Raw genomic sequence first — 23974 nt, 5'->3', positions numbered from 1 at the left:
TCACATACAAAGAGACAATAAACCATACAATTGTGTAGATCAAAGTACAATAAATGGTACATAAAACAGTGAGGATAATGAGGTGTAGAAGTCACGTAACATCCATTTGTGTAGTGATATTATATGTTAAGAGTGCATGGTGTGGATAAATACAATGTCAGGATTTAAAACATAATGCAGTGATTAGGATTCTCTTTCGTAACACAAAATTATTACTACCCAAAGGAACCTTTCTTTGCTAACTTAGAATAAGAACAGATTGAGAAACAAAACAATAAGGCTATTAAACCATGACTTGCAGTTGGCATGCAGCTCCTTGATGCCTGTTCATAGCTCAGTGTGCTATATTAGAAGGACTGCAACTTATCAGCTGGAAGTAACAAAAGGTGTCAAAAGCAGTAGCCCGCTTACCTCATCATCATAATAATATTTTTTGTAATAGAACAGCACCATATAGAAGACTAGCCAAATAAAAACATGTGTGCATATCAGATAACAACAACATTAAGTAGAACAAAGCAGGTCGAACTTGGGTTAAATGCTTGCCAACTAGCAGAAGGACAACAATGGACTCATGAAGTTTTTTGTAAAAAGGGCAAAACACTCTAAAGTGCAAAGTTTCCTGAGTGCAAACACTGCTGCAACTGTGCAGAGTAAAAACAGAATCGAATGAGCTACCAGGGAGGATAGCTAACAGATGATGGATTAAAGTTTAGTCTGAAGCATGTCAGGAGAAAGCGATGATTGTTTGACATACCGGAAGTTGGATACGGCTCTATGGTGAAGGAAGTTTGAAGCAGAAAATTGGCTCTAACTGGGGATTTGTACAATACAGTTAGCTCTCTCTCTTTCACGCTCAAGGCATTGAAAGCTATCTTGGTCCAAGCAATATCACCAGTGGCTACGGTGTCCTACTTGTTTCGGGCCCCCTAAGCTGTCCTGGACACAAGATCAAGGGCCAAACAAACCCCTGAATCAAAATGAATGAAACGTCTTGCAGGTTGTAGCCAGACCTATAACCAAAGAAGTAAGGGCCGCACCTGCAGAATGGCGGCCAAAACCCCATGCCCAAGGTCCTCAGGAATGATACAAGAAGAGGAACTTTGAGGAAGGCATGAAAGCCTTCTTAAAAATGTATTCTCCATTATCTTTAATGCGACACGTTAGCAAAGTCCCACTACCAGAGGAAGCAGCAGGAACATACTTTCCTTTATAAATATCAAACATCACCTTGATGGATTTGTGCTCCAACCTGGTCGAAAAATCAAAAAAGGAGGCAGTGCTCCTGGTGAGCATATGGCGCCTGGCAGGTACCAAAGATTACCAGGTCATAGGTGAATCAAATAAAACACCTAGGCAAAGATAAGTAGCGACATGACCAACAATACTGTCTTTAATCTGGAAAGTTCTAAACTTGGTGAATCGGGGGCCGATCACCATAATGTGATTTGGTAAAGTTAGTACTCAGATCAAGGCTATCCATGAAGTGCACCAAAGAGTTAAGCAGAAGTTCCACACGCAACGCTGTTCTTAAAATAAGGATGCATAAAGCAACACAGGGATCGAACGATGTTCCATAAGAGGTATTTCTGTACCACCCTCAATAAGGGCATTCTACAGATTGTTTATGCATATGCCGCTTCCCTATCCACAAAGGACACAAATCTATTGCCTGCGTATTACAAGATGTGCTTTTTAGAAAGCACATTGACCTTCTATGCTACCTTATGCGTTAAAACTAGAAAAAAACTCAGAACTCTCCCCGAACTGCATTAACCACCTGAGTTATCCTACCATTACTATGATCCTCTGAAACTTGCTGGGCACACAAATATCTCTGCAGCAGGAGTCCTAACCCTTAAGATGTTTCAAAATGCAGACTCTTTGTGACCAATTAAGCCAGAACCGGTTTACTGTCACATTTGTCTCTTTTCCCGTTGTCTTTGCAGCATAATTAAAAAAAAATGCATGCATAAATTGGCTGTTAGATTCCACTTTAAATTACTCCGCCCCTCATGGTTTCACCACTTTTTATCTGCCACACCTTAACCCCTATGTATGGGTTCCCAGAGTATCTTTTCCAGTTCCAGCACTGAACGTGACGCCTGACTTTGAAGCACCATGACTCCGACAGCAAGCGCTATAGAAATCAACATTTGAGATCCGTGCTCTTACCCGAGTGCAGGTTGCGCCAGTGTCTGTCCATGTGGCCACTTGTAAAGTTCTCCTGGGTGTCCCTGGAGTCTCTTGATGCTGAGGGAGGTCTAGGTGGCCCCAGGGTGCACGGCGTGCACTTGTCCACATCTCTCCAAGATGCGAACACTGCGGCCCCCGGGCAGGATGCTCTGTGCAATCAGATGTCCACATGGAGCATTCCCGCGGACTATCCCTTTCACTGCTCGGGCCCAGTGTCCGCCAGGAGCCCACGGATGCGACAAGCGCCAGCAGATGGGGGACAAAGATGAGCGCACACCACGGGAGCAGGGCCCTCTGAGGGCGAGGAGTCCTAGGCACAGCGCCGGGCATCCCTCAGGGCAGGACGCGCTTTCTGGCGAGGGCTGCCTTCAAGAGCGCATAGTACTTCTGCGCCCCTCGGGGAGCCGTGCAGCCCCTCGGACCCAGAGCCAGTTCTGTCAGGACGTCCCTCCGAAGTTCAGAAGGACCCGCGCCGCCGCCATCAGCCCTGCACGCCTCCTGGAAAGCACAGCGTTTCCATTGCAAATCCGTTGCCTCCTGTAACAAACCGCTCCAGTGACACATGTTATTCAAGGCCACCCCGAAGAGCCTGCTCCGGGCTTACCTACAGACAAACACATCAGGGACAACAAAGAGGTGCGCGCTGCAGGGTTGATGTCTTTCAGCTCAAGTCAGAGGCTGCGCTAAACGCAGGGTAGGTACTGTTACCAAGTTCCTTAAACTCTTTAAACAATAACTAAGCGTGCCTGTGAGTTAGCAGTCACCCACGCACTGGAACACGTACATTCCTGAATCCCGAAGTGCACAGGCCCTGTCGCCCCGCCCTGTCTTCTCCCCATTGGTTAAAACATGACACCTCTCTGGAGTTGTAAACGGGTCGGCCAGCCTGTGTTTTCAAGTCTTGCCCAGGCGCTGCCGGGATATGTAGTGAGCTCTACTCTGTCCATGTAAACCTCTTCACCCTTTTGAACACACCGTCAAACAAACTAAGACACGAAAACAACCAATATCAAGTGATTAAAAGTGCTTGGTCTCCTATGCTTCTCGTGCCAGCGCTTGAAATGTTTGGCAGCTTTTCTCTGAGTGGAAAACTACTAAAAACTCAATGTCCCAGAATCCCTAGCAGCTGTTCCGTTCGCATCACTCCCAGATTTCAGAGTTACTGTTGCCAGACGAGCACTTCAGAAACTTTAAATGCTTTGTAAATACAGGGTAGCTATTAGGTAGCAACCCGCCTCTTATAGAGGCACAGTGGATACTTTGTTTATGTATCGGTTAAAGGAAGACTTCACCAGCCAAATGGGGGTGAAGCCTAGGGGGGCGGTTAAATAAGGGGAGCATCCCCTCGGAGGGAGTCTAGACGAGCGGGGCTCGCTCTGCCCCGTCTCCGGCTGTGATGGCTGACTCGTGCTCGAGCGATGTGGTGCTGCGGGTGTCCGTGGAGTCTCTGCAGGTGGTCCCCGGGCTGATGGCGGCCGCCGTGGTCGTGGGAGTGGTGCTGGGTGTCGTGGCGGGGGCCCTGCTCTGCTTTTTCGTGTTCCTGCCCCGCTTGAAAAGGAAGGTAGGTGCTCCCCAGCCGGGACTGACTACTGCGAAAAGAACTCCGTATTTTTTTCTTAGCTCAGAATAACTTGAATTTGACAGACTGAATACCAATGGAAATCACGCTGTAGATGGTATCAATAATGTTTATGCGCTCTTGTAACTTCTTGTATTCCTCTCTCTTTGTTAGTAGGAGCCACTCTTCTAGATTGGTCTATTAAAGTGCACAATTATAGATTTGCAAATCTGTGCACATTGTAGTTGATTTCAGCAACACAAAGATTGACAAAACATGAAGGGAAAAATCAAACTTTCGCAACAGATGTAAAGCCGGGAGTGCAGGATAATGCGCCTTGATCTGCATTTCATAGACTTTGAAACAAGTGAGTAGTCATAACAGTGAAATAGCTCCCACATTGAACAATATCTTAAATAGCACCAAGGGACAGAGCCCAACACTCCCTGGAACAGTTTCATATACCCTGTCCGTCCTTCCTTTCACTGGTATTTGCAGAAGACCTTGTACCATCTACCATTCCTATGTGACTCTTAGAGTGTATGCAGTCATATCCCCTCCCTATGTGTATAGAGATAACTCTAATCACTAGTACATGCAGTAGACTTTTGTACTCTCTACCATTCCTATGTGACTCTTAGAGTATATCCAGTCATATCCCTTCCTTTGTATATAGAGATAACTCTAACGACTAGTCTCCTACGTGACTGTTAGAGTATATCCATGTGTATCCCTTCCCTTTGTATATAGAGATAATTCTAATCACTAGTATATGTAGTAGACCTTTGTAATATCTACCATTCCTATGTGACTCTTAGAGTATATCCAGTCATATCCCCTCCCTATGTATATAGAGATAACTCTAATCACTAGAATATGCAGTAGTCCGCTATGCTCTCTACCATTCCTATGTGACTCTTAGAGTATATCCAGTCTTATCCCTTCCTTATATATATAGAGATAACTCTAATCACTACTATATGCAGTAGTCCGCTGTGCTCTCTACCATTCCTATGTGACTCTTAGAGTATATCCATGTGTATCCCCTCCCTATGTAGATAGTTATCACCAGTATATGCCTAGAGTATATCCATTTGTATCTCCTCTCTATGTGACTTTACCTCTTGTACATTTACAATTTTTTCTGTTTGTATCCTTTATGTAACGCATGTTTTCAACTGGTTCTTATGTAAAGCAAAAATTTGCTATTTTTTTACGCATGTAACGCGAAGTCCTTATGTTTTCAACTGGTTGTTATGTAAAGCGCTCTGATACCTTCGGGAAAAGTTCGCGCTATATAAAATTGCACAAATAAACTTGTCCTTTCACGTATCCATCCATCTAATCATCCATCCATCGGCTCCCACATCCACCCTTTATTGTATTCATCCACATTTGCATGTTCCCTTCATTGCCCATCCACTCGTCGGTATATTCATTCATCCCTTTATCTATTTAGCCATTGATCCTGTCTCTAGCCCATTACCTATCCTTCCACCAATCCTCAATTCACTCTGCTACTCATCGTTCCATTGCTCCATCCATCCATCCATCCATCCATCCATCCTGTTCATTCTATAGTCCATTCATCCTTTCACCCATCACCATTTCTTCCTTCTTTGTTTCGAAGTTTCCTTCCTTCTTTCACTCTTCTTTTCCCCTTCCATTCTTGTCTTTCTATCTGCTCATCCTACTTTTTCATCTCATCCTTTTTTTCTTTCTTACATTTCAATCATCAGCTCTCTTTCTATTGCCTCTCTTTGCTTTTTCCAATTTTCTCTCTTTCACTGTACATGTCCCATTGGGCAGCTCTTGGCCCAATACCTCTGTCACAGTATTTTCTTACAATGTTATTTATGACCATTTGGTCTGCAAATAGAAGAGGCCTATAAACAACGAATCACCATCTTAGCTGTTTAGCAGTTCATCGGGCCCAGTGGCACCCATCCACATTTTAGCTGCTGGGAGGAGGGAGTGGGAGAGATTCACTTGTTTACTTATTTCGCCGCCATTCCACCCACAGCGGACACGCCCACCGTGCCGGACACGCCCCTCCTCCTCACCCTCTTTACCCCATAAAATATGCTACGACAGAGGACGCGCAGCGGATGAGCGCAGCGGGCGCGACGATTGCGCGCCGAAGGCGCGCTTAAGGCAAGCTCGTCTGCGCTCGTCCGCGTCGAGACTGCGCCAGAGACTAGCCACCCTGTTATGGGGGAGACATATGTAAGTACTAAATCGACCATTCTTACATATACTTCCGAACAACTTCGGAAATTGAACTACTTAACAGAAGTGATGCACCCTATACCTCATTTACTTTACTCCGATCTTAACATAGGACCTCATAAATGCCCATGCTGCATCTCCCCTAAGCACTCCTCAACCCCCATTCCTAAAATCGCAGGAGCACATATCAATGTTCGTTCAGTCCCCAAACACAAAACTGAGATTCTGGAATTCATCGAGTCATATCATTTAGACCTCCTTTTCATCACCGAAACATGGGGTGACGACTCCTCGGGCCCAGATTTCAAAGCAGCCATTCCTGAAAATTACTGCGTCTGTAGACTTGATAGGAAGAAACATAAAGGTGGAGGAATTGCCATAATATATAAAAATCACTTCAAAGTCAAATTCCTTGACTTAAATGAGAGCACCTGTGAGGCTGCTTCCTTCTCCATCACTATTTCTGATATTCAATCATTTTCAGGGATTCTACTCTATCGCCCTCCGGGGTCTAGATCAAAATTTCTTAACAATCTAAACAATTTAATCGAGCTCTCCGCAGGAGTACCGCATTTCAATATACTGGGTGATTTTAATTTTCATCTTGAGGCCTTATCCGACTCTGACACCTGGACGCTTATTAACGACTTAGCCGCTGTCGGCTTACAGCAAATTGTCACGCTGCCCACTCATACAGCCGGTCATACTCTTGACGGGCTATTCACTACTAATCCTCTTATAACTTTATCAAATGTGACCCCTCTCCTATGGACGGACCATTCAGCAGTCTGTTTTTCCTTAAAACTGACTTATTTGCCATCACGTCTACCATCTCACTCTCCTACTACGATAAGAAATTGGAAAAATGTCGATCCTTCTCAACTCTCAGCTTTGCTGCTTGACAGTATCACTACCACTGAAAAAGGATCCATCTCTATCCTCCGTTAATTATTTGAACAGCCTAAACAAGGCCTGTCATACCCTAGCTCCCCCTAAAACCTGCCATCACACCAGACTTTCCCCTTCAGCTCCATGGTTTACAGAATCCCTTCGACTGCAGCGTCAAGTGTGTAGAAACCTCGAGAGACGATGGCGTCGCCATTATAACGAATCTGAAAAAGCCACCTACAGAAGCGCTCTCGCGAGATATAAAGATCGTATTACTATGGAAAAATCATCCTACTACACTTCTCGGATCACACAGGCAAAAAACTCAGCTAAAGAACTATTTCAGGTAGTCACTCATCTCTCCAACCCACCTTCCCCCAGCTTCAATGGAACCCAATCCCTTTGCGATTCGCTCGCAATTTTTTTCAAGAAAAAAGTTACTGATATCTTCTCAGCTTTCTCCCTTACACCCCCCATCATCTCAACCAATCCCCCTTCTAATAATGATACTCCTTCCCTACCATTTTTCGAAGCAGTCACGGAGGAACAAGTCCACCGACTTATTTTAAGCACAAAATCAGGATCACCTCTAGATCCTTGCCCCCCTGCCATCCTCAGTCGAATTCCTGAAGCCATTTCCCCTATCTTAACGTCAATTTGTAATTCTATGTTCTCAACCGGTATTTATCCCTCAGTATGGAAAGAGGCTATCATCAAGCCGCTTCTAAAGAAAGCGACTCTCGACCCCCTTCTCCCTGCCAGCTACCGCCCCATCGCCTGCCTCCCCTTTCCAGCAAAGATCTTTGAAAAGGCGATGAACCTGCAATTATCTAATTTTATAGATGATAACAACTTATTAGATGAGACCCAATTCGGCTTCAGACGGGGCCATGGAACCGAAACCGCGCTACTTAAAGCAGCAGACGAAATCAGAATAACCCTGGATAAGGGAGGAGCGGCGGTACTCATACTGCTGGATCTTTCTGCAGCATTTGACACGGTTTATCATGTCACTCTGATCGACCGTGTCTCAGCTATAGGAGTCAAGAACAAAGCAAAAGATCTTCTGGCTTCCTTCCTAGCTGATCGCCATCAAACTATTAAATTAGCCAACTTTACTTCCCAAACATTCACTCTTCCATGTGGTGTCCCACAGGGCTCCTCGCTAAGTCCGACACTTTTTAACATTTATGTTTCGGACTTCGCGAGAGTAATAAAATCATATGGAATTGCCCCGACAACTTATGCTGATGACACCCAACTTGTGCTTTCTGTACACAATAACGGGACATCAGTAGCTGCAAACTTCCAAATGGGAATGAAGGCCATCAGCTCCTGGATGTCATCTAATTGTCTCAAGCTAAACTCTGACAAAACAGAGGTGATGACATTCGGGAGGTTGGACCCCATTTGGTCCGACCACTGGTGGCCTTCGGAGCTAGGAGATCCACCTCAACCTGTCTCCAAGGTTCGCAACCTTGGAGTCATATTTGATGATAAATTGACATTTCAGCATCACGTCAATTCAGTGGTCTCCTCATCTTTTTACGTTTTAAAAAGAATAAAAAAACTGCTCCCTTACCTTCCATCATCAGCCGGCAAAACCTTGGTTAGCACCTTGGTTTTTTCAAAAACCGATTATTGTAATGCCCTTCTGCTGAACGCTCAGAAAAAAGTTATCAATCAACTTCAATTAGTCCAGAACGCTTCGGCCAGAGTCCTTCTAAACATCCCCAAATCCAAATCCATCTCCTCTCACATCCGTCAACTACACTGGCTTCCGGTCAGGAACCGAATAATGTTCAAAGCCTTGTGTATCACTTACAAGGCAGTTAATGAAGTGGGACCACAGTTCCTCAGAGCAGCTTTCTTCCCGCTTGATCATCCTAGAACTCTCCGTTCTTCAACGGCGCATATGCTGAAAGTCCCTCGAACAAAAAAGGTCAACTGGGGTGACAGGTGTTTCACTATCTCTTCATCCAAACTCTGGAACTCACTGCCCCTCCACATTAAAACCGCCCCAACTCTCCTTAGTTTCAGGAAGAAACTAAAAACCTGGCTCTTCCCAGCATAATGTATCACCTCAGCGATGGTTCTGTACTCTAGCGCCGAGACACCCCCGGGTATTTGCGCGCTCTAAAAATGGCTCAAACATAAACATAAACATTCACAAAGCCATTGCTAAGAAAATCCTTAATACATCTTTCTAACCATGTACCACTTAGAGTACATAATGTACACCAACAATTAATGACCACTTTCTTACCAAGATAGAGTGTTTTATATGTTCTGACATTGTAGGAACCCCCTGAAGCATTCTCCACACAGGTAGCTGTTGAAATATCTTGAATGATAGGTTTTCTTGCAGTGCTCATGCTTTAGTCATTGCGACACAAAAGAGGATTCAGAAGTAACTTGTAATATTAAAGATGGATGGTGCTACATTGTCCAGTTTCCCAGCCCATAACATTCACTGTGATTAAAGCCATATAAATCAACCACAGCATAAGAGAGTAGCTATAACAAAGTGATACAATATTAACATTAAACCACTCTACTTAGTTTGTAGTTGGCAGTCATTATCATGTGACTGAGTTGTTAAACTGAGGGAAGATAGAATGGCAACTTTACTTAGACATATCATGACAGAATCATTTTCTAGCTCTAAAGATAAAGTCCTTATACATTTTGAAAGACTATAACAAATCCACATGTGGGGGCTCCATTGTTGCCATTGAAACACAGCTCGATTGCTCTTTTCAAGATTCAGAAATCAAGTCTACGAATAGATGAAAGTGAAGATTTCTTTTTTTTTTACTGTTCGCCATCATACTGCGCAAGCGTGAAAGATGGATAAACAGTTCTTGGCATATCAACTTAAGAGAAAAATAACAAAAATAAAAGGTGTGTGTGCTGGCCTTTAGGGTACCTTATACCCACTTCCCCCAATATATAAGTTAGTTTCCTTTTTTACAGGCCAAATGTTTGCCATTGGTAGCTAGATAAGAGGCAGGGTCAATGGGCCGTATGTATGAACACATTTTTCCATGGACAGAATGAGTAAAATGCTTTGATACATCTATCCCAATATCTCTTGATTGATTGGACAGGGGCACTATTCGATCATTGTGAGAAACTATTTAATCACCTTAGATGCTTTGCTTTTTGGACTCCTCATTATTGGACTTTGGACATGAGTGAATCTCACTAACTGAGTCTCACTCACTCTAAGCTTTGTTAAGCTGGATTGTGAGTGCCAACCGCTAATGTCCACCTCTTAAAAAATGGTCAGCTGCATTACTTGGGTAAAAGGCTCTGGGATGGTTGCATCATGTGAACTCGTTCACACTCAAAGGTGCAGACTGAAGTGTTTAGGAACACCATCTAGCACAGCCCTGTATCTCCATACAAGTAGCCAGGGGCGGATTGGCAAGGCGGGAATGGGCCGAAGGGCCGGTGCCTCAGTGCCCTCTGTGGGCCGTTTTTAGGTCGAGCTGATGTTGCATTCATGCGAAGCATAAATGCATCAGCTCGACAACTTATGCTGCCCGTATTGAGGAGAGTGGACAGCTACCAGACGCGCGCTTTGACGAGGTCGGATTTCACCTCGGGAGCGAGCGTCTAGTAGCTGCGCATGCGCGAACCAAATCCCTTGGTCACACACAGACACAGGCAGCCCCCACCCCTCTGCATGCACGCACGCACACACACACAGGCGCGCGCATGCACACGCAGGCATACGGCACACATACAGGCACACATACAGGCACACTATCCCCTACCTCGCATTCTCTCTCAATCACACACAGTCACGCATGCGCACACACATTCCCTCGCACGCACACACGCGCGCACACACTCCCCCCCCTCCCCCACCCCTCCCAGGCATACACACAGGCACGCACGCACTTCACTTCAGCCCTGGGCCCCACTCACCGACTGCGCTCTTCCGGCGGGCTCCTCACGGCGCGGCGCGTCTCGTCTCCTCTTCTCAATCGGGCTCGCGGACCTCGGGAGGCGGGACTTCCGGTTGGCCGCGACCGGATTCGCCGGCCGGCCAAGAGCTTCCGGGTCGCCGCGGGCAGCGCGGCGGCACTCCTTAATATGAACTTGTTAGTATTACCTTTGTCTATTGACAAAAAAAACTCTGTACATAAGAAATCACAATCAAGTTCGCCTACAACCCAGCGGGCCGGCGTTGAACCTTTCTACTTTTTAAACATTCTAAATAAACACTTGCAAATATACCTATACTACGTATCCTGCCTTCGGAATAGCCTTGTGAGAGCCCACTCACTTACAGTGTATGCAGGCATACGCAGCACACTTCCCCCACTTCAAATAAACTTCAGTTCGCCTAATGCCAAACTTTTAGCACAAATGTGATCTCGACTGCCGGTGCTCCTTGTAACATAAACAAGTTGTTGTCACAAAGCTTTACAGGAACCAGACCACCGACGCCATGTGAACAGCAGGCAGCCACAACACATCTCCCCCCAGTATTCTTTTCTCCAGGCCATGTTTTGTTCCTCAAACGCTTCCTTCCAATATCTCAGGTTTCCACACAACTTAAAGCACTTTCATAAAACAGAATGGAACACTTGCCGTTTCATCTTCTCTGCCCTCTGCCATGGCGCAGATATAGAAACCTGTAACCTACCCAATCGCTGTTTATCAAAATCTGTGAATGAGCGAGCTCCTAGCAGACCTCTTGCGTGACTGACCACGGGTCTGATACTTTGACGGGACAAGGGCTGAGGTGACATTTCGCTTCCTGTTCCGGGCAATAAATGGAACACTTTCTGTTCTGACGTAGCTGCATGCTTAGCGCGGATTGTAAACTTCACAGGAAAGGATGTTAATACACATCTGCTGTGAACGGTCATCGCTCCACAATTGGCAGCTCGGAATCACAGTTGGGCTGTATCGGCATTTCATCCTTCTGAGTTGCGGTTATCAGGGAGCTCGATGTCAACAGGGACACAATTTTCCAGTTCTCTTCTTTCCTTTAATAACGTTATTCATTTTGGGAGGTGTAGTCTTTGTGTCATCAACCCATCTGAACACAATTATTTCTTTTGTAGGGAAAGCCCAAGCCTGTAACATAGTGTCCATGATGATATGGACACTTCCCGCCGTTTTCACCATGCTCCACCCCCCCACCGGTGTCTGCATTTCCTTTACTCTATTAGCCGTCCCACACCGTGACTCTGATCGCTATTTTTCTTAATTGGGTTCATGCATGACACACCATGTTCACCTTAGCACCGAGTTCATTGAAACCAAATACATTCTAAAGCAATCACCATATCCCCCAGAGCCCTTAAATAATAAATTGAATAATAAAAAAAGAACGCAGTATTCTTTGTCGGAATCAACAGTTCAGCCTAACAAAATTCCTACAAGATTGCATATGGGCAGAAATACAACTGTAGGTGGTTGGACAAATGCGCAAACTCCCTAGGGGGTACTCTGCATGCAATTTTAACTTGAAAACAAAACAGCAGCCACAGAGCTCCTAAGATTCCGAGGTTGTGACTTTATAATGGGATACACTCAGCTACAAGTCCCAGAATGCAAAGCAATAACCTGGACTGCATGGCATTTCGAGAGCTCTGCATACATTCTCTGCCCCCCCCCCATGTGCACCATATTTTTTGTGCATATTTAGAGCCAACAAGCTTGACACATCCTTGATTTTAGTTTTTCTCTAAGACAAGAACAGTATAGCTCACCACTGGCAGTGAGTCATTGTGTGACTCTGAGCAGAATCAGTTTTTTCGGCCAACATCAGTGAGCATGGTGGGTCTTTTAGGCCTCTGGTTGCAAAGGGTATGTTAAACATGTGTAATACTATTGGCCGAAATCTTCAGACATGTAAAACAGTTCTGATATAACAATTATTTGTTTCTTATAATACCCCTAACTACAAGAAACACCAAGAAGTGCCACGCAAATATCCAACAACATAGTTGCCAAGTTTCCTAGGTGTGACTAGTTACTTAAATCCAGTTTCTTTCTTCGAATTCTGAGCTAGCCTCAGTCTTCCACTTCAAAGGAATCCGCCCCCCCACCCCTTGCCGTTTCTGGCTTTGCTCGCTGAAGGCTGTCATGCCCAAGATCACACCCGATTAAACAGCCGAGGTAATGCGTCCATAAATTATATTCCTGCTACTTTGGTGTCACCTCCGCTTTCATCATTGGATCCCAGTCTTTTGCTATCTAGATAATGTAAAATAGACATGAAAGGTTTAATATGTCCTGATTAGGGTTAATATGTCCTGATTAGGGTCAATTTGGGAAAGTCTTACAGAAACTACACTGTACGCATTCCTACCCGTCCTGGTCTTGTTTCTTAGAGGATTATGGTGCTGTTCATTCACACTTGCCAGAGATGCCGTAAGAGCTCTTTTGAGCTTCTAATTTAATTATGTGCTAAGAAATGTTTTATTGTATACTATACCGTGATGCCAAATTATGTGTGGAGTCCATGCATTGCAACAAACGCCTAGAGGCGCTGCTGAATTTTGCACAGCCTGCTGGCAAACTCCTGCAGGGTTACCGCCACACCCATCTCCACCACCACCACATCCACCACCACTACCACAGCCACACCACCACCACATCCACACCACCACCACATCCACACCACCACCACATCCACCACCACCACCACATCCACCACCACCACCACATCCACCACCTCCACCACATCCACCACACCCACCACAACCACCACCACGTCCACCACCACCACACCCTGCACCACCACCACACCCAGCAGCATGTCCACCACCACCCCTACCACCACCACGTCCCCTACAAGCACGTCCCCCACCACCACGTCCCCCGCCACCACCACCACCACTACGTCCACCACCACGTCCACCCCAACTACGTCTTCCACCACCACCACGTCCACCCCAATTACGTCCTCCACCACCATGTCCACCACCACCACGTCCTCCACCTCCACCACACCCACCTCCATCACCACCACGTCCACCACCACCACGTCCACCACCACCATGTCCACCACGAGGCCACCTCACTCTACCTATTTATCGCCCTCACTCTATCTATATGTCACCCTCACTCGATCTATTGCCCTCACTCTATTTATCTATCTATCTGTCGCCCTCACTCTATCTATCGATCTGTCGGTCTCCCTCACTCTATCTATCTGTCTCCCTCACTCTATCTATCTGTCGCCCTCACTCACTCTATCTGTCGCCCTCACTCACTCTCTGTCTGTCTGTCTCCCTCACTCTATCTATCTGTCGCCCTCACTCTATCTATCTGTCTGTCTCCCTCACTCTATCTGTCTATCTCCCTCATTCTATCTATCTGTCTATCTGTCTCCCTCCCTCACTCTATCTATCGGTCTATCTGTCGCCCTCACTCTGTCTGTCTGTCTATCTCCCTCACTCTATCTATCTATCTATCTGTCGCCCTCACTCTATCTATCTGTCGTCCTCACTCTATCTATCGATCTGTCGGTCTCCCTCACTCTATCTATCTGTCTCCCTCACTCTATCTATCTGTCTCCCTCACTCTGTCTATCTGTCGCCCACACTCTATCTGTCTGATCTGTCGCCCTCACTCACTCACTCTATCTATCTGTCTGACCCCCTCTATCTGTCTATCGGTCTGTCTCCCTCACTCTGACTGTCTGTCTGTCTCCCTCACTCTATCTATCTGTCTATCTCCCACACTATATCTATCTGTCTGATGTCGCCCTCACTCTATCTGTCTATCTGTCTGTCTCCCTCTATCTATCTATCTGTCGCCCTCACTCTATCTATCTATCGCACCACCACAACATCACTCAGCACCACCACAGCATCAATCTGTACAACCATTCAACAACTGGTTCAAATAGGTTCTCTCAATTTTTCAAGCTTTATTAAAAATGTCACAAAAAGATGTTAATATTTCACTTCTGTTCTTGGATTTTCTTCACAATAAAATACACTGAACATAATCTTCACAAAAGTTATTTTAAAAAGTTTAAGCTATTGCCATTCTAAATTTTACAATAGCTTTTATTTCGGTATTAATTATTTAAAAAAAATAAAAGCCATTGTTATTTGTAATATCAATACCTCTAAGTCAACTAAATACAACACATATTGCATTACAAATGCTATAGGTGTCACATTTGCGAAAGTTAAAACTATTGGCATTGTAAATCACAAAGCTATAATTTTGCTATTTTCAAAACCAACCCATAAATAAAAAATGTCATTTACAATACCAATAGCTCAAACTTTCCTAATGCGAGACCTATTGCATTGCAAATGCTTGTTTTCTCCCCTGTCCCAGTCCACAGAGAGTGGACTAGGAAAGGGGAGAAAAAAAACCGGCCCACAGAGTGCAGGGAGACAGACAGAGAAAATGAAAGCAGCCTCGCTGTGCGGCCGGACAGCGATTGTCAGCTGTGGCTTCTCCTTCACCCCTGCCCTGCCAAGCTGAGGTTGGGCTGGGGAGGGGCGTTTGTTTGTAAGAATCGGCCTCCCTGGGGGCCAGGTCTTTCTCAGGCCTTTGAGCCATTTTCACCTCGGCCCCCCTGGGGCCCATGCCGCCCAGAAACGGTGTTAGTATTAGCACCTCGCCCACAGCCCTTCACATTCAGGGCCTAGTGGGCGAGGAAGAATGGGTCTTGCTGTGGGGGCCAGGTGATGTTTGGAATTTTTTTATTTATGCGATTTTATATAGCGCGGACATTACCCGAAGGTGTCAGAGCGCTTCACACTAGGAACAGCAATAATACATGAGGAGAAAAATTAAAAGTGGACAAATTACAAAAGCAAACGTTAAGTTACATGAATCAAAAGTGACAATAGTGAGCAACCAAAATACATGAGGTAGCAATCGGTACATTACAGGAGGAAAAAGTGATATGTGTGCAGGTTACAAAAGCGTACAGAGTACAAACAGAGGTATAATGCTGCAATAAATGGCAGACACTCCAGCACAAGAACAAACGTTACGTAGGCAATGGTGGCACTTGTGCAAGTATCTAAAGCAAACAAAGGTGAGAGGTAGCATACAGTGTGATACCAGAGAAAAGTGACGTTTGCAAGTTACAAAAGGGTACCATACACAGGTACAAGGGTAATACTACAGTAAATGGTAAACACTCAAACTGCCAGAACACACTGGGAAGGCACTTCCCATGCACCAGCTTCACCTCAGCCTCCCCCTGGCTACCTGGCTACCTTGGATGACCCAGAAAGTTGTGTTTTGTGCTCTCCTGCCAGGACATTTTTCCGAGGCCTGGTGGGCTGATTCATTTACTAATTGCAGGGGCCTTACCTCTGTTCATGTGCTCCTGAGCTGAAGGTCTGGGGAGGGCTAAGTAGGTTAGTAATAGCAGGGGCTTTGCTGCTTTTCAGGTGCTCCTGTGCTGGAGGGCTGGAATAATTTTGTGACAGAAAGGGGCCTTGCTATTTTTTTTAGTTGCTCAGCATGTAGGCCATTGTCACCTTGGCCCTGTGTCCTGTGCAAGAACAGTATCCTCCCACTTTCATTCCTTGTCTGTGCAAATGGTGTTTCATGAAAGGGCATGCCCCTTGAATGTGGGCCACTTTTTTCGTCAGTGCCCGGGCCGAATTGTGATCCCAATCCGACCCTGCAAGTAGCCTGTCACAGAAGGGGCCCTTCTTTGGGTGGTGCTTGCCTGTACACACCTTATACTATGAGAGGACGTTGCTAGTGTACTTTTGTGCATCTGTAGTGATTTACGAAAAAGTGTGTGTGCTTCATTGTTTTGTACACTATGGGAGAAAGTTTCATCATAGTTGGGCCTAGCGACCTGATACACCAATATTATGGTGAAGCAGGATCACAAATGCAGATCTAACTTTAATTTCCACATATCTGCACTCCTTCTGCCACTTCAAAATATATCCTTCTCTGATTCAGCGCCTAATTAGATTCTGGTCTTTTATTGTTTACTGGAATGTGAGACACTATAAAATGCTGAATGCATGGAAATATATATTATCCCAAAAATATTTTTTGTTTTATTGCAGCTTTGAACGATCACTGATGTCAGGTGTGGAACGTGTTTGACTGTGAATTTCTAAATTTGATTCAAAATGTCTAAAAATTAGACAAATGAATTAATAAAGACTTTTACAGAATTTACTTTAGAATCATATATCTTGTTTGAACTTGTGAGACCGCTTTGCTCTGGTAATCTACCCCTTTGTTTGCTCTACTTCTCCACTGGGATACACTTTGGTTAACCTCAAACTTTTACGCAATTGAGAATGCTTGGACATCCATTGTCTGCGAACAGCCCAAACCCAATAAGATAACTTTAAAATGGAAAGTTGTTCTCTTATAAGACTTGAAATTGGACTTTCTGCGAGCAAGACCTGTGCTTATACCAGTTGGATCGAAACCTCTGCCGTAATTGACCTTGTGGCTCTTCCTCACCTTCCCGCATGCGCCATGTGTAAAGAACGGTCACAGATAACAATATACTGGAAAGAGGTATGGTGTTAGTGAGACTGTTTCAGGGGGATCCTTCTGAGGAAGGGTCCAACAGTCTAAAACTGAGAGACTGCCCCAGTCGAGAAGAAGCAAAAGTAGAGAGAGCCGAGGGCATCAAGCCTGATGAACCCCACTCAGCAAGACATATTGCACTGTGACTGGCACCCACTTGCACACAACATGGGAGCTTGCCACTTGCCTAATCCCTGACCGTGGCATAATATGTTTCCTGACCTTGCCAGTTCCATACCTTGTGTGTCGCACTTTTCCCTTGTGTCTCTCACGCTTACCTCAACACACTTCTCGTGCCACAACATTTCTCTTTGGACTTTCTTCAGCTAGTCACTATGATTGTGGTATGATGACTTTAACGTAATAAAATGTTATCAAAGGTGAACTGAGTGATATGATGGACACCACATTAATAATTTTAAAGTACCAATAAAATACAAACAATAAGTAAATAACCTACACTATACAGTGAATCTACACAATGTAATGTTCCAACAGATTACATTTGAAAGTCTGTCTTTTCCAAATGTAAGATAAGCTGATAGGAAAATTTGTAGAGCATGTATTCACTTCATGAGGTATCATTGTGCCGTTGGCAGATGACAGTTTTTTGCTGGTACCTAAATGAAGGTCACATATTTTCTCAACCTTTTGAAGGACGAAAGGTTAATTGAGTGACCCCCCACTAGAATTGAGCTCAGGATCATGAGGTCTAGGACTAGGGGCCAGATGTAGGTCGCCAAATACCGGTCGGTAAATGCCGATTTCGGCCGTTGCCGACCGATATTTGGAGATTGAGATGTAGGGGGCCTAATATTTACCGATTCGGTAAAATACCAAATCTGTAAATTTATAGAATCGGTAAATCTAGATGTAGGTGGCACTAAAAACAGTGCCACAGGCCCTTAAGAATTCGTTATTTACCATGAAATACTATTTCATGGTAAATAACGAATTCCTGTGTACATGCACATCTGTGCATGTACACATGGCACTCAAGCCAGAATCAGGGGTGCAACAGGGTGTCAAAGTGACACCCTGTCCCCCTTGTAAATTCGGTAATTTTACCGAATGGGTATTTACCGATTCGGTATTTGCCATTGATTCCTAAGGGCCTCAAGGCCCATAGGAATCAATGGCAATTACCGAATCGGTAATTACTGATTCGGTAATTACCGATTCGGTAAAAATTACCGAATTATTACCTACATCTCATTTACCGAATCTAGAATACCGAATCGGTAAAATTCGGTATTCTAGAGTCAGTAAAGAGATTTACCTACATCGGGCCCTAATTCTTTTAGTGGACGTCTTTGTTCATGCAACTGGATCTTTTTTTCAGCAGTTAAAAAACAATCTGAAATTATCCACCATCCTTCTTAAAAGTTCTCAGTGTATTCAAATTTCATGCATATGGATGGTCGTTTGTGGACTTGTTGCAGTAGCTGTCAAACTCGCCACTTATCTTAGATTCCAAATCGAGACTCACTCGTCTAATTTCGTTCGTTTTTGTGCCTAGGTCATTCAAGATTTCTCTTTTTAATTAAACTTGGTTTGAATCTGAGTTTGTTTTTATTCCACTGTCCTGTGACTTGTAACCCACACATACACCACATGTACTTTCTAGTATAGCTTTGTTGCTCCGTTGATATTAGGTTGTGCCATAGATACCCAGCAGTAAAAATCTGTGTTTACTTTTGTGGACTCAACCGAGGCACATAGCCCAACACGGCTGACCATCACCCAAGTTTCACTATTTATTTCTCTTTAGTAACACATAAAAGGAACATTCGTGCCATGGACATTTTTCAAAAAGTGTACCAGAAATAGTTGCTAGTACTAGCAGATATCATCATAACTAAATCTGGGTTCAAACAAAAGACATCAGCATAATTAAACACACATGTACGTGAAATAACATATTGCATTTTCAATTGCTTGTTGGAAAGTGTATTCGACAGTCAATTAAATTAGGTTATTAAAAGTGACCATAGACAACTTTGCTACAATTAATCTGTACAGAGCCAAACATAAAAAAAAAAAAACAGATGATGGTGAATCTCAAAGTATGTGTTTGCTTTTCTCTCAGAAGGATGATTCCTCGAAGGTCGTGGGACATATTGACAACAGCAGAATGAAAGAAAGACCTTCTAAAAAACGGTCTGGTGTAAAGAAGAAGAAAACAGAAAACGACGTTCATAAAGGAGAGGTGTTGCTTGAAGTAAGTTTTTTCTGTTTTGTCAACCAAGCACCTAGTGTCTTTACTGAAAAGTGTACAAAATCAACCCAGGACTGACTCGGGGTTTTCTGAGCCTCCAAAGCCCCTAATCAGGGTACCCTTCATATGGTCATAGGACTCAGCCTCTGTTCCGGTCAGTGTCTGGAGTCTATCCCTGCTCTTACCAGAGGACAGTTCCCAAAGGAGAGAGCTCCAGTACTTCTGACTGACCTTTCTTGCGCTACAGGATCTTTCGAACGCTGCAAACTATTCTTTGACAGCATCACCTTCTGTATACTTTGGAACAATCCCTTTGGGAATTTAAGAGTTAAAGGTTTCCTCTCTGTCCTTATCTATTTTATTGCTGCCACCAATAATGGGTCCTAAACACAAATTTGCTCTTATCCTTTTTATGGCCAGTATTGTGTCCTCCAGGGCTATTCATTGGGCCAATCTTTCAGAAAGAGCCTTCTCTTCAGAAAGTTCTTCAGTGTACCTTGGGCGCCCTGAGTCGTCCTCGCTAGAGGCAGGTGCTCTTGGCACATTGAGTCGTCTTTGAGATAGAGGTACAGTGTCCTCTCCTTCGAGTTGAGGCATATTTGGGTCATCTTCCTCACTCACTCCAGCCTGGTTCTCTGGGTTGGTGGCATCATCTGTAGGATGGGCCAGCTCATACTCTGGCAACAGCTGCTGAATAATTACAGCGGTAGTGTTTGAGCCAGTTTTAATGTTTTGCCCTTTGCAGAGGGTCCTTAACTACTTGAAAGTAAGTTGCAGAGAAGGGGTAAGGTCCAGCTTCTTAGCCACATCTCCATTATTGTACTAAAGTTGGGACCTTTTTGAAGCTTGAAAAACTCCAACACAAGTTTCCTTAGTCCTAACTATAGTACGTTTTGAAATCATTAATGGTTTTAAACTTCAGGGACCTAAACAAGGCCCTAACAGTTACTTTTAAAAATGTAGGAAAAAAATTGACAATCGAAAAACATTCACTTTTAACTAAAGGCAATTTTCGGATTTACTTGTGTAGTCACTTATTGACCAAGTGGTATTTGCAAACGCAAAGTCGTAGACCATATCGCTGCTCCATCAATGCAGGAATCTGGCTCTCTACGTAGTACACTAAAACGAAGTACACTGTGCAGAGACCAGTGGATCCCAATTGGTTTACAGAATCTAAAGTAGATAATAAATACTTTTTTTGTGGTAGTTGTGGGCGAGCTGTTAGGCTTATGAGAGGGTAGTGCTAAGCATTTGTTGTAGGTGGTGTGACAGTAGCTGCAGAAACATCTGTAAAACTTTTTTTGTGGTAGTTGTGGGCGAGCTGTTAGGCTTATGAGAGGGTAGTGCTAAGCATTTGTTGTAGGTGGTGTGACAGTAGCTGCGGAAAACAATCATCTGCAAAAATTGCAGCGTGTAATAGACCAGTAAAATGGTATTGTGTCCCAGCAAGGCTCAGAGGAGTTTTTCTGCTGTTTGAGGTGTCGCATCAGGTGGTATTGCGTGGTCCTGTCTAGAGGTCCATGCTGTAGAGGATATATCTGCACTATAGGACCCTGCTGTCTTTTCATCAAGGTCCAATTGGTTCACAGTGTCACGCATCGTCGCGGCCATCTGCAGGGCACTCCATCTCTCCTGTATCATCTGCTCCAGGTTTGGTGTTGTTTTAGTACTTTGGGAGCCTTCCTTGCGACCAGGGCCGGACTGACTACTGGGTGTTTTGGAATTCTGCCGAGTTGGGGGCTGATTTCACTGCGGTGGGGGCTGATTTCGTTCATGGAGACCTGAGTGTACGTTGAAATAGTTAAAGCAAAACGAATTTCGTTCAGTACACGCAGGTCCCCCTCAACGAAATCTGCCCCCAGCTCAGCAGCATTCCATAACGCGCGGTAGCCACCGGCCCTGCTCGCGACGGTGTCTTTGACTTCACCAATCTTTCCTTGAATGCATACTTGCCGTTGCTCCAGACTAGGATGCGTGTCTGAACACTGGCCCAGATGTCTCAATTCAATCCCAAGCTTTTTTAGGATCTGTGAAAAGTCTTCTCATCCATAAGTACCCGAAGTCTCACAGGGAAACATTTCCTTAAAATTCTCTAACCGACCAGTGCAGGGATAAGCCTAAGAATTAGCTACTAAAATATATAGGGGCGTTACTGATGATATTCCTGGAATTACCATTAGCAAACGGAGCTTTGGGGCCCGGCACTCATTCCCTTACAAGTTAAGCACAGCTGTAATTACATCAGATCACCAGACCTTGTATAAATATCCCAAGTGGAAATGGACATTAGCATTTTTGTGAAAGAATCCTTAGTCCATATAGCCATATATAGAGCGATCTTTTTCTCCAGTGCAAAAAGATAATTATTTGCACCATATGCCATAACGCTAAAAGCAAATATCCATTTATTAATGTTCTACTGGTCTATGAATTGCAATAGGCTATTGGCGATGATTCCGTTTATTGAATAATCTGTGCAGTACGTGTATGAAATGTGTGTAATGCACTTTACCATAGTTTTTTCCTCTTTTTCTTTCTGCTGTGCCTATTCAACATGTTTAAAAGGTTTTCAATCAAAATGTATTGTCAAAATAAATGATGAATATAAAGATTGAAATCAATTTGCAGTGATTTATGTCTCATAGCACACCACTGTACTAGATTGTTGTGACATAACATAACCGATCAAGTATTGCATTTTCTGTTTTAACTCTAGGACGACGAGCTTTCTGCTCCGGGCGACATTGCAGCTTTCGCCTCAAGAGCAAAAGTCATTTATCCAATAAATCAAAAATTCAGAGTGAGTATGTGGAGTCTCTTCTGAAATTGATATTTGTGCTGAAGTAGTAGTGACAGAAACGGCCTGCAAACAGCATTTTGTTCAATGTTTGAAAAGAAATGATACATTTGCTTTACTGTTGTGCCTGATTTTCACTTTGTGAAACGATAATTTGCAGAAAGTCAATTATCACGCGTAATAAACCCCCCTGTTCCTAACAGCACTTGTACAATGTGCTGTCAGCCCTATGCCCCTATCTGAAAAGTGTAATTTCTAATGATTTCTTTCAGCAGTGGCTTCAGCCAGGACTGGTAGAGAAGTGAGCACAGGCACTCTTATGTTGTAAAAAGGCCGCTTTTATTGGGGACTAAGCTGGGTGTATAACAAAACATCCTTCATCTTCTTGCTGTGCAAACTAAAAATGCCCTAACAATGAATTAAACAAAGTACAACTAACCCAACCTGCCCGCCTAACCAGTCCCTGCCCCCTTTTAACATTATCGGCTTAACCATAAGCAGTTCCTGCCCCCTCCTTTTCTGGGTATCCATGTCTGTACAGTTTCTGTCCCTGTGCATCACTGAGGCCCCTCATGCTTTTCTCACCCCCACCCCCCCTCTGCTTTTCTTGCCTCTGAGGCTCTCCAACCCTGGACCAAGCCAGCCATCCTTTCATTCGCTCATTGTCTCTTTCCCTTCCACTGGACTCTTCCCCGATACCTGTAATCCTGTCCTGGGTGCCCTCTGGCTGCCCACTCCCAAGCGAAAAATACCATAACGAGCTGTTTCCTTGTTCTAACCCCCCCCCTCACCTCCAGCAAAGAACCCCCACGTCTGCTATATATATTTAATGTGCCTGGGCAGGTCGGGGAGCTCTGCCATACCAAACTGAATCTCCTCTAGGTAGGCGCAATGATGTAATCGTCCCTTTGCAATGGGGTCCAGCTTGGAACAGTAATCAACAAAGGCGTTCCTATGTTGTCAAAGTGCTGGTTTTATGTGGGAGCAGGCTGTGCATAGAAGAACACGTCCTTCAGCCTCTTGCCTCACAAACTACCTCATCTGTACTGTTTCTATCCTTCTGCATCACTGAGGCCCCTCGGTGTCTTCTCCTACCCGCTCTTCTTTTCGTGTCTTGCAGATGTGTCTGGCACTGGACAAAGGCTGCCATCCTTTCATCCATTCATTGTCTCTCTTTTTTTGGACTCTTCCCTGATACTTCTACTCCTCCTGAGTACCAAACGAGTGACCATCAAAGACCTCTCCCATGAGTGGTACTTCTGTTCCCCTTCCGTCCGCTGGAATCATTCATGCTTTTTCCCTTGCTGTCTCCAAAACTCTCTTTAATTTCTGTAAATAGATGGTATTGCCCATAGGTGATAAATGCACACCATCATGCCTGAATAATTCCAAACTGTCGTAAACTATTTTGCGGCGCCAGACTACCGCAAACCCTTTGACTTTGCAGAATCCCCAGACTTCCCTGTTCTCCTCTATCCTAGCTCTATTTACAGCTGCCGGGTAAGTGCTCCTCACCATTCCCTCCTTGGCAATAGCTTAGTCCACCATATCTTTGCCTCTGGCTACCACT

General features: G+C 44.5%; 2 protein-coding genes across 2 annotated transcripts in view; one reads left to right on the top strand and one right to left on the bottom strand.

Moving 5' to 3' along the window:
* LOC147661128 (limbin-like) overlaps nt 1-2969 on the bottom strand; it is a gene marked incomplete at its 3' end in the record, with an annotated part of 233580 nt that extends 230611 nt beyond the window's left edge. The window contains exon 1 of the mRNA XM_086951303.1: nt 2176-2969. Coding sequence (XP_086807429.1) covers nt 2176-2526 — 351 coding nt within the window. The remainder of the gene's footprint in view (nt 1-2175) is intronic.
* A 397-nt stretch (nt 2970-3366) lies between these two features.
* LOC147661127 (evC complex member EVC-like) overlaps nt 3367-23974 on the top strand; it is a 354890-nt gene continuing 334282 nt past the window's right edge. The window contains exons 1-3 of the mRNA XM_086951302.1: nt 3367-3757; nt 19476-19607; nt 22324-22407. Of these exons, the coding sequence (XP_086807428.1) occupies nt 3593-3757; nt 19476-19607; nt 22324-22407 (381 nt within the window). The 5' untranslated portion in view covers nt 3367-3592. The remainder of the gene's footprint in view (nt 3758-19475; nt 19608-22323; nt 22408-23974) is intronic.

The sequence above is a fragment of the Lissotriton vulgaris genome, unplaced genomic scaffold, assembly GCF_964263255.1.
Source record: "Lissotriton vulgaris unplaced genomic scaffold, aLisVul1.2 SCAFFOLD_1323, whole genome shotgun sequence".
Classification (NCBI taxonomy): domain Eukaryota; kingdom Metazoa; phylum Chordata; class Amphibia; order Caudata; family Salamandridae; genus Lissotriton; species Lissotriton vulgaris.
Note: the sequence above shows the minus strand (reverse complement) of the source record. Positions and strands in the feature narration are given on the sequence as shown.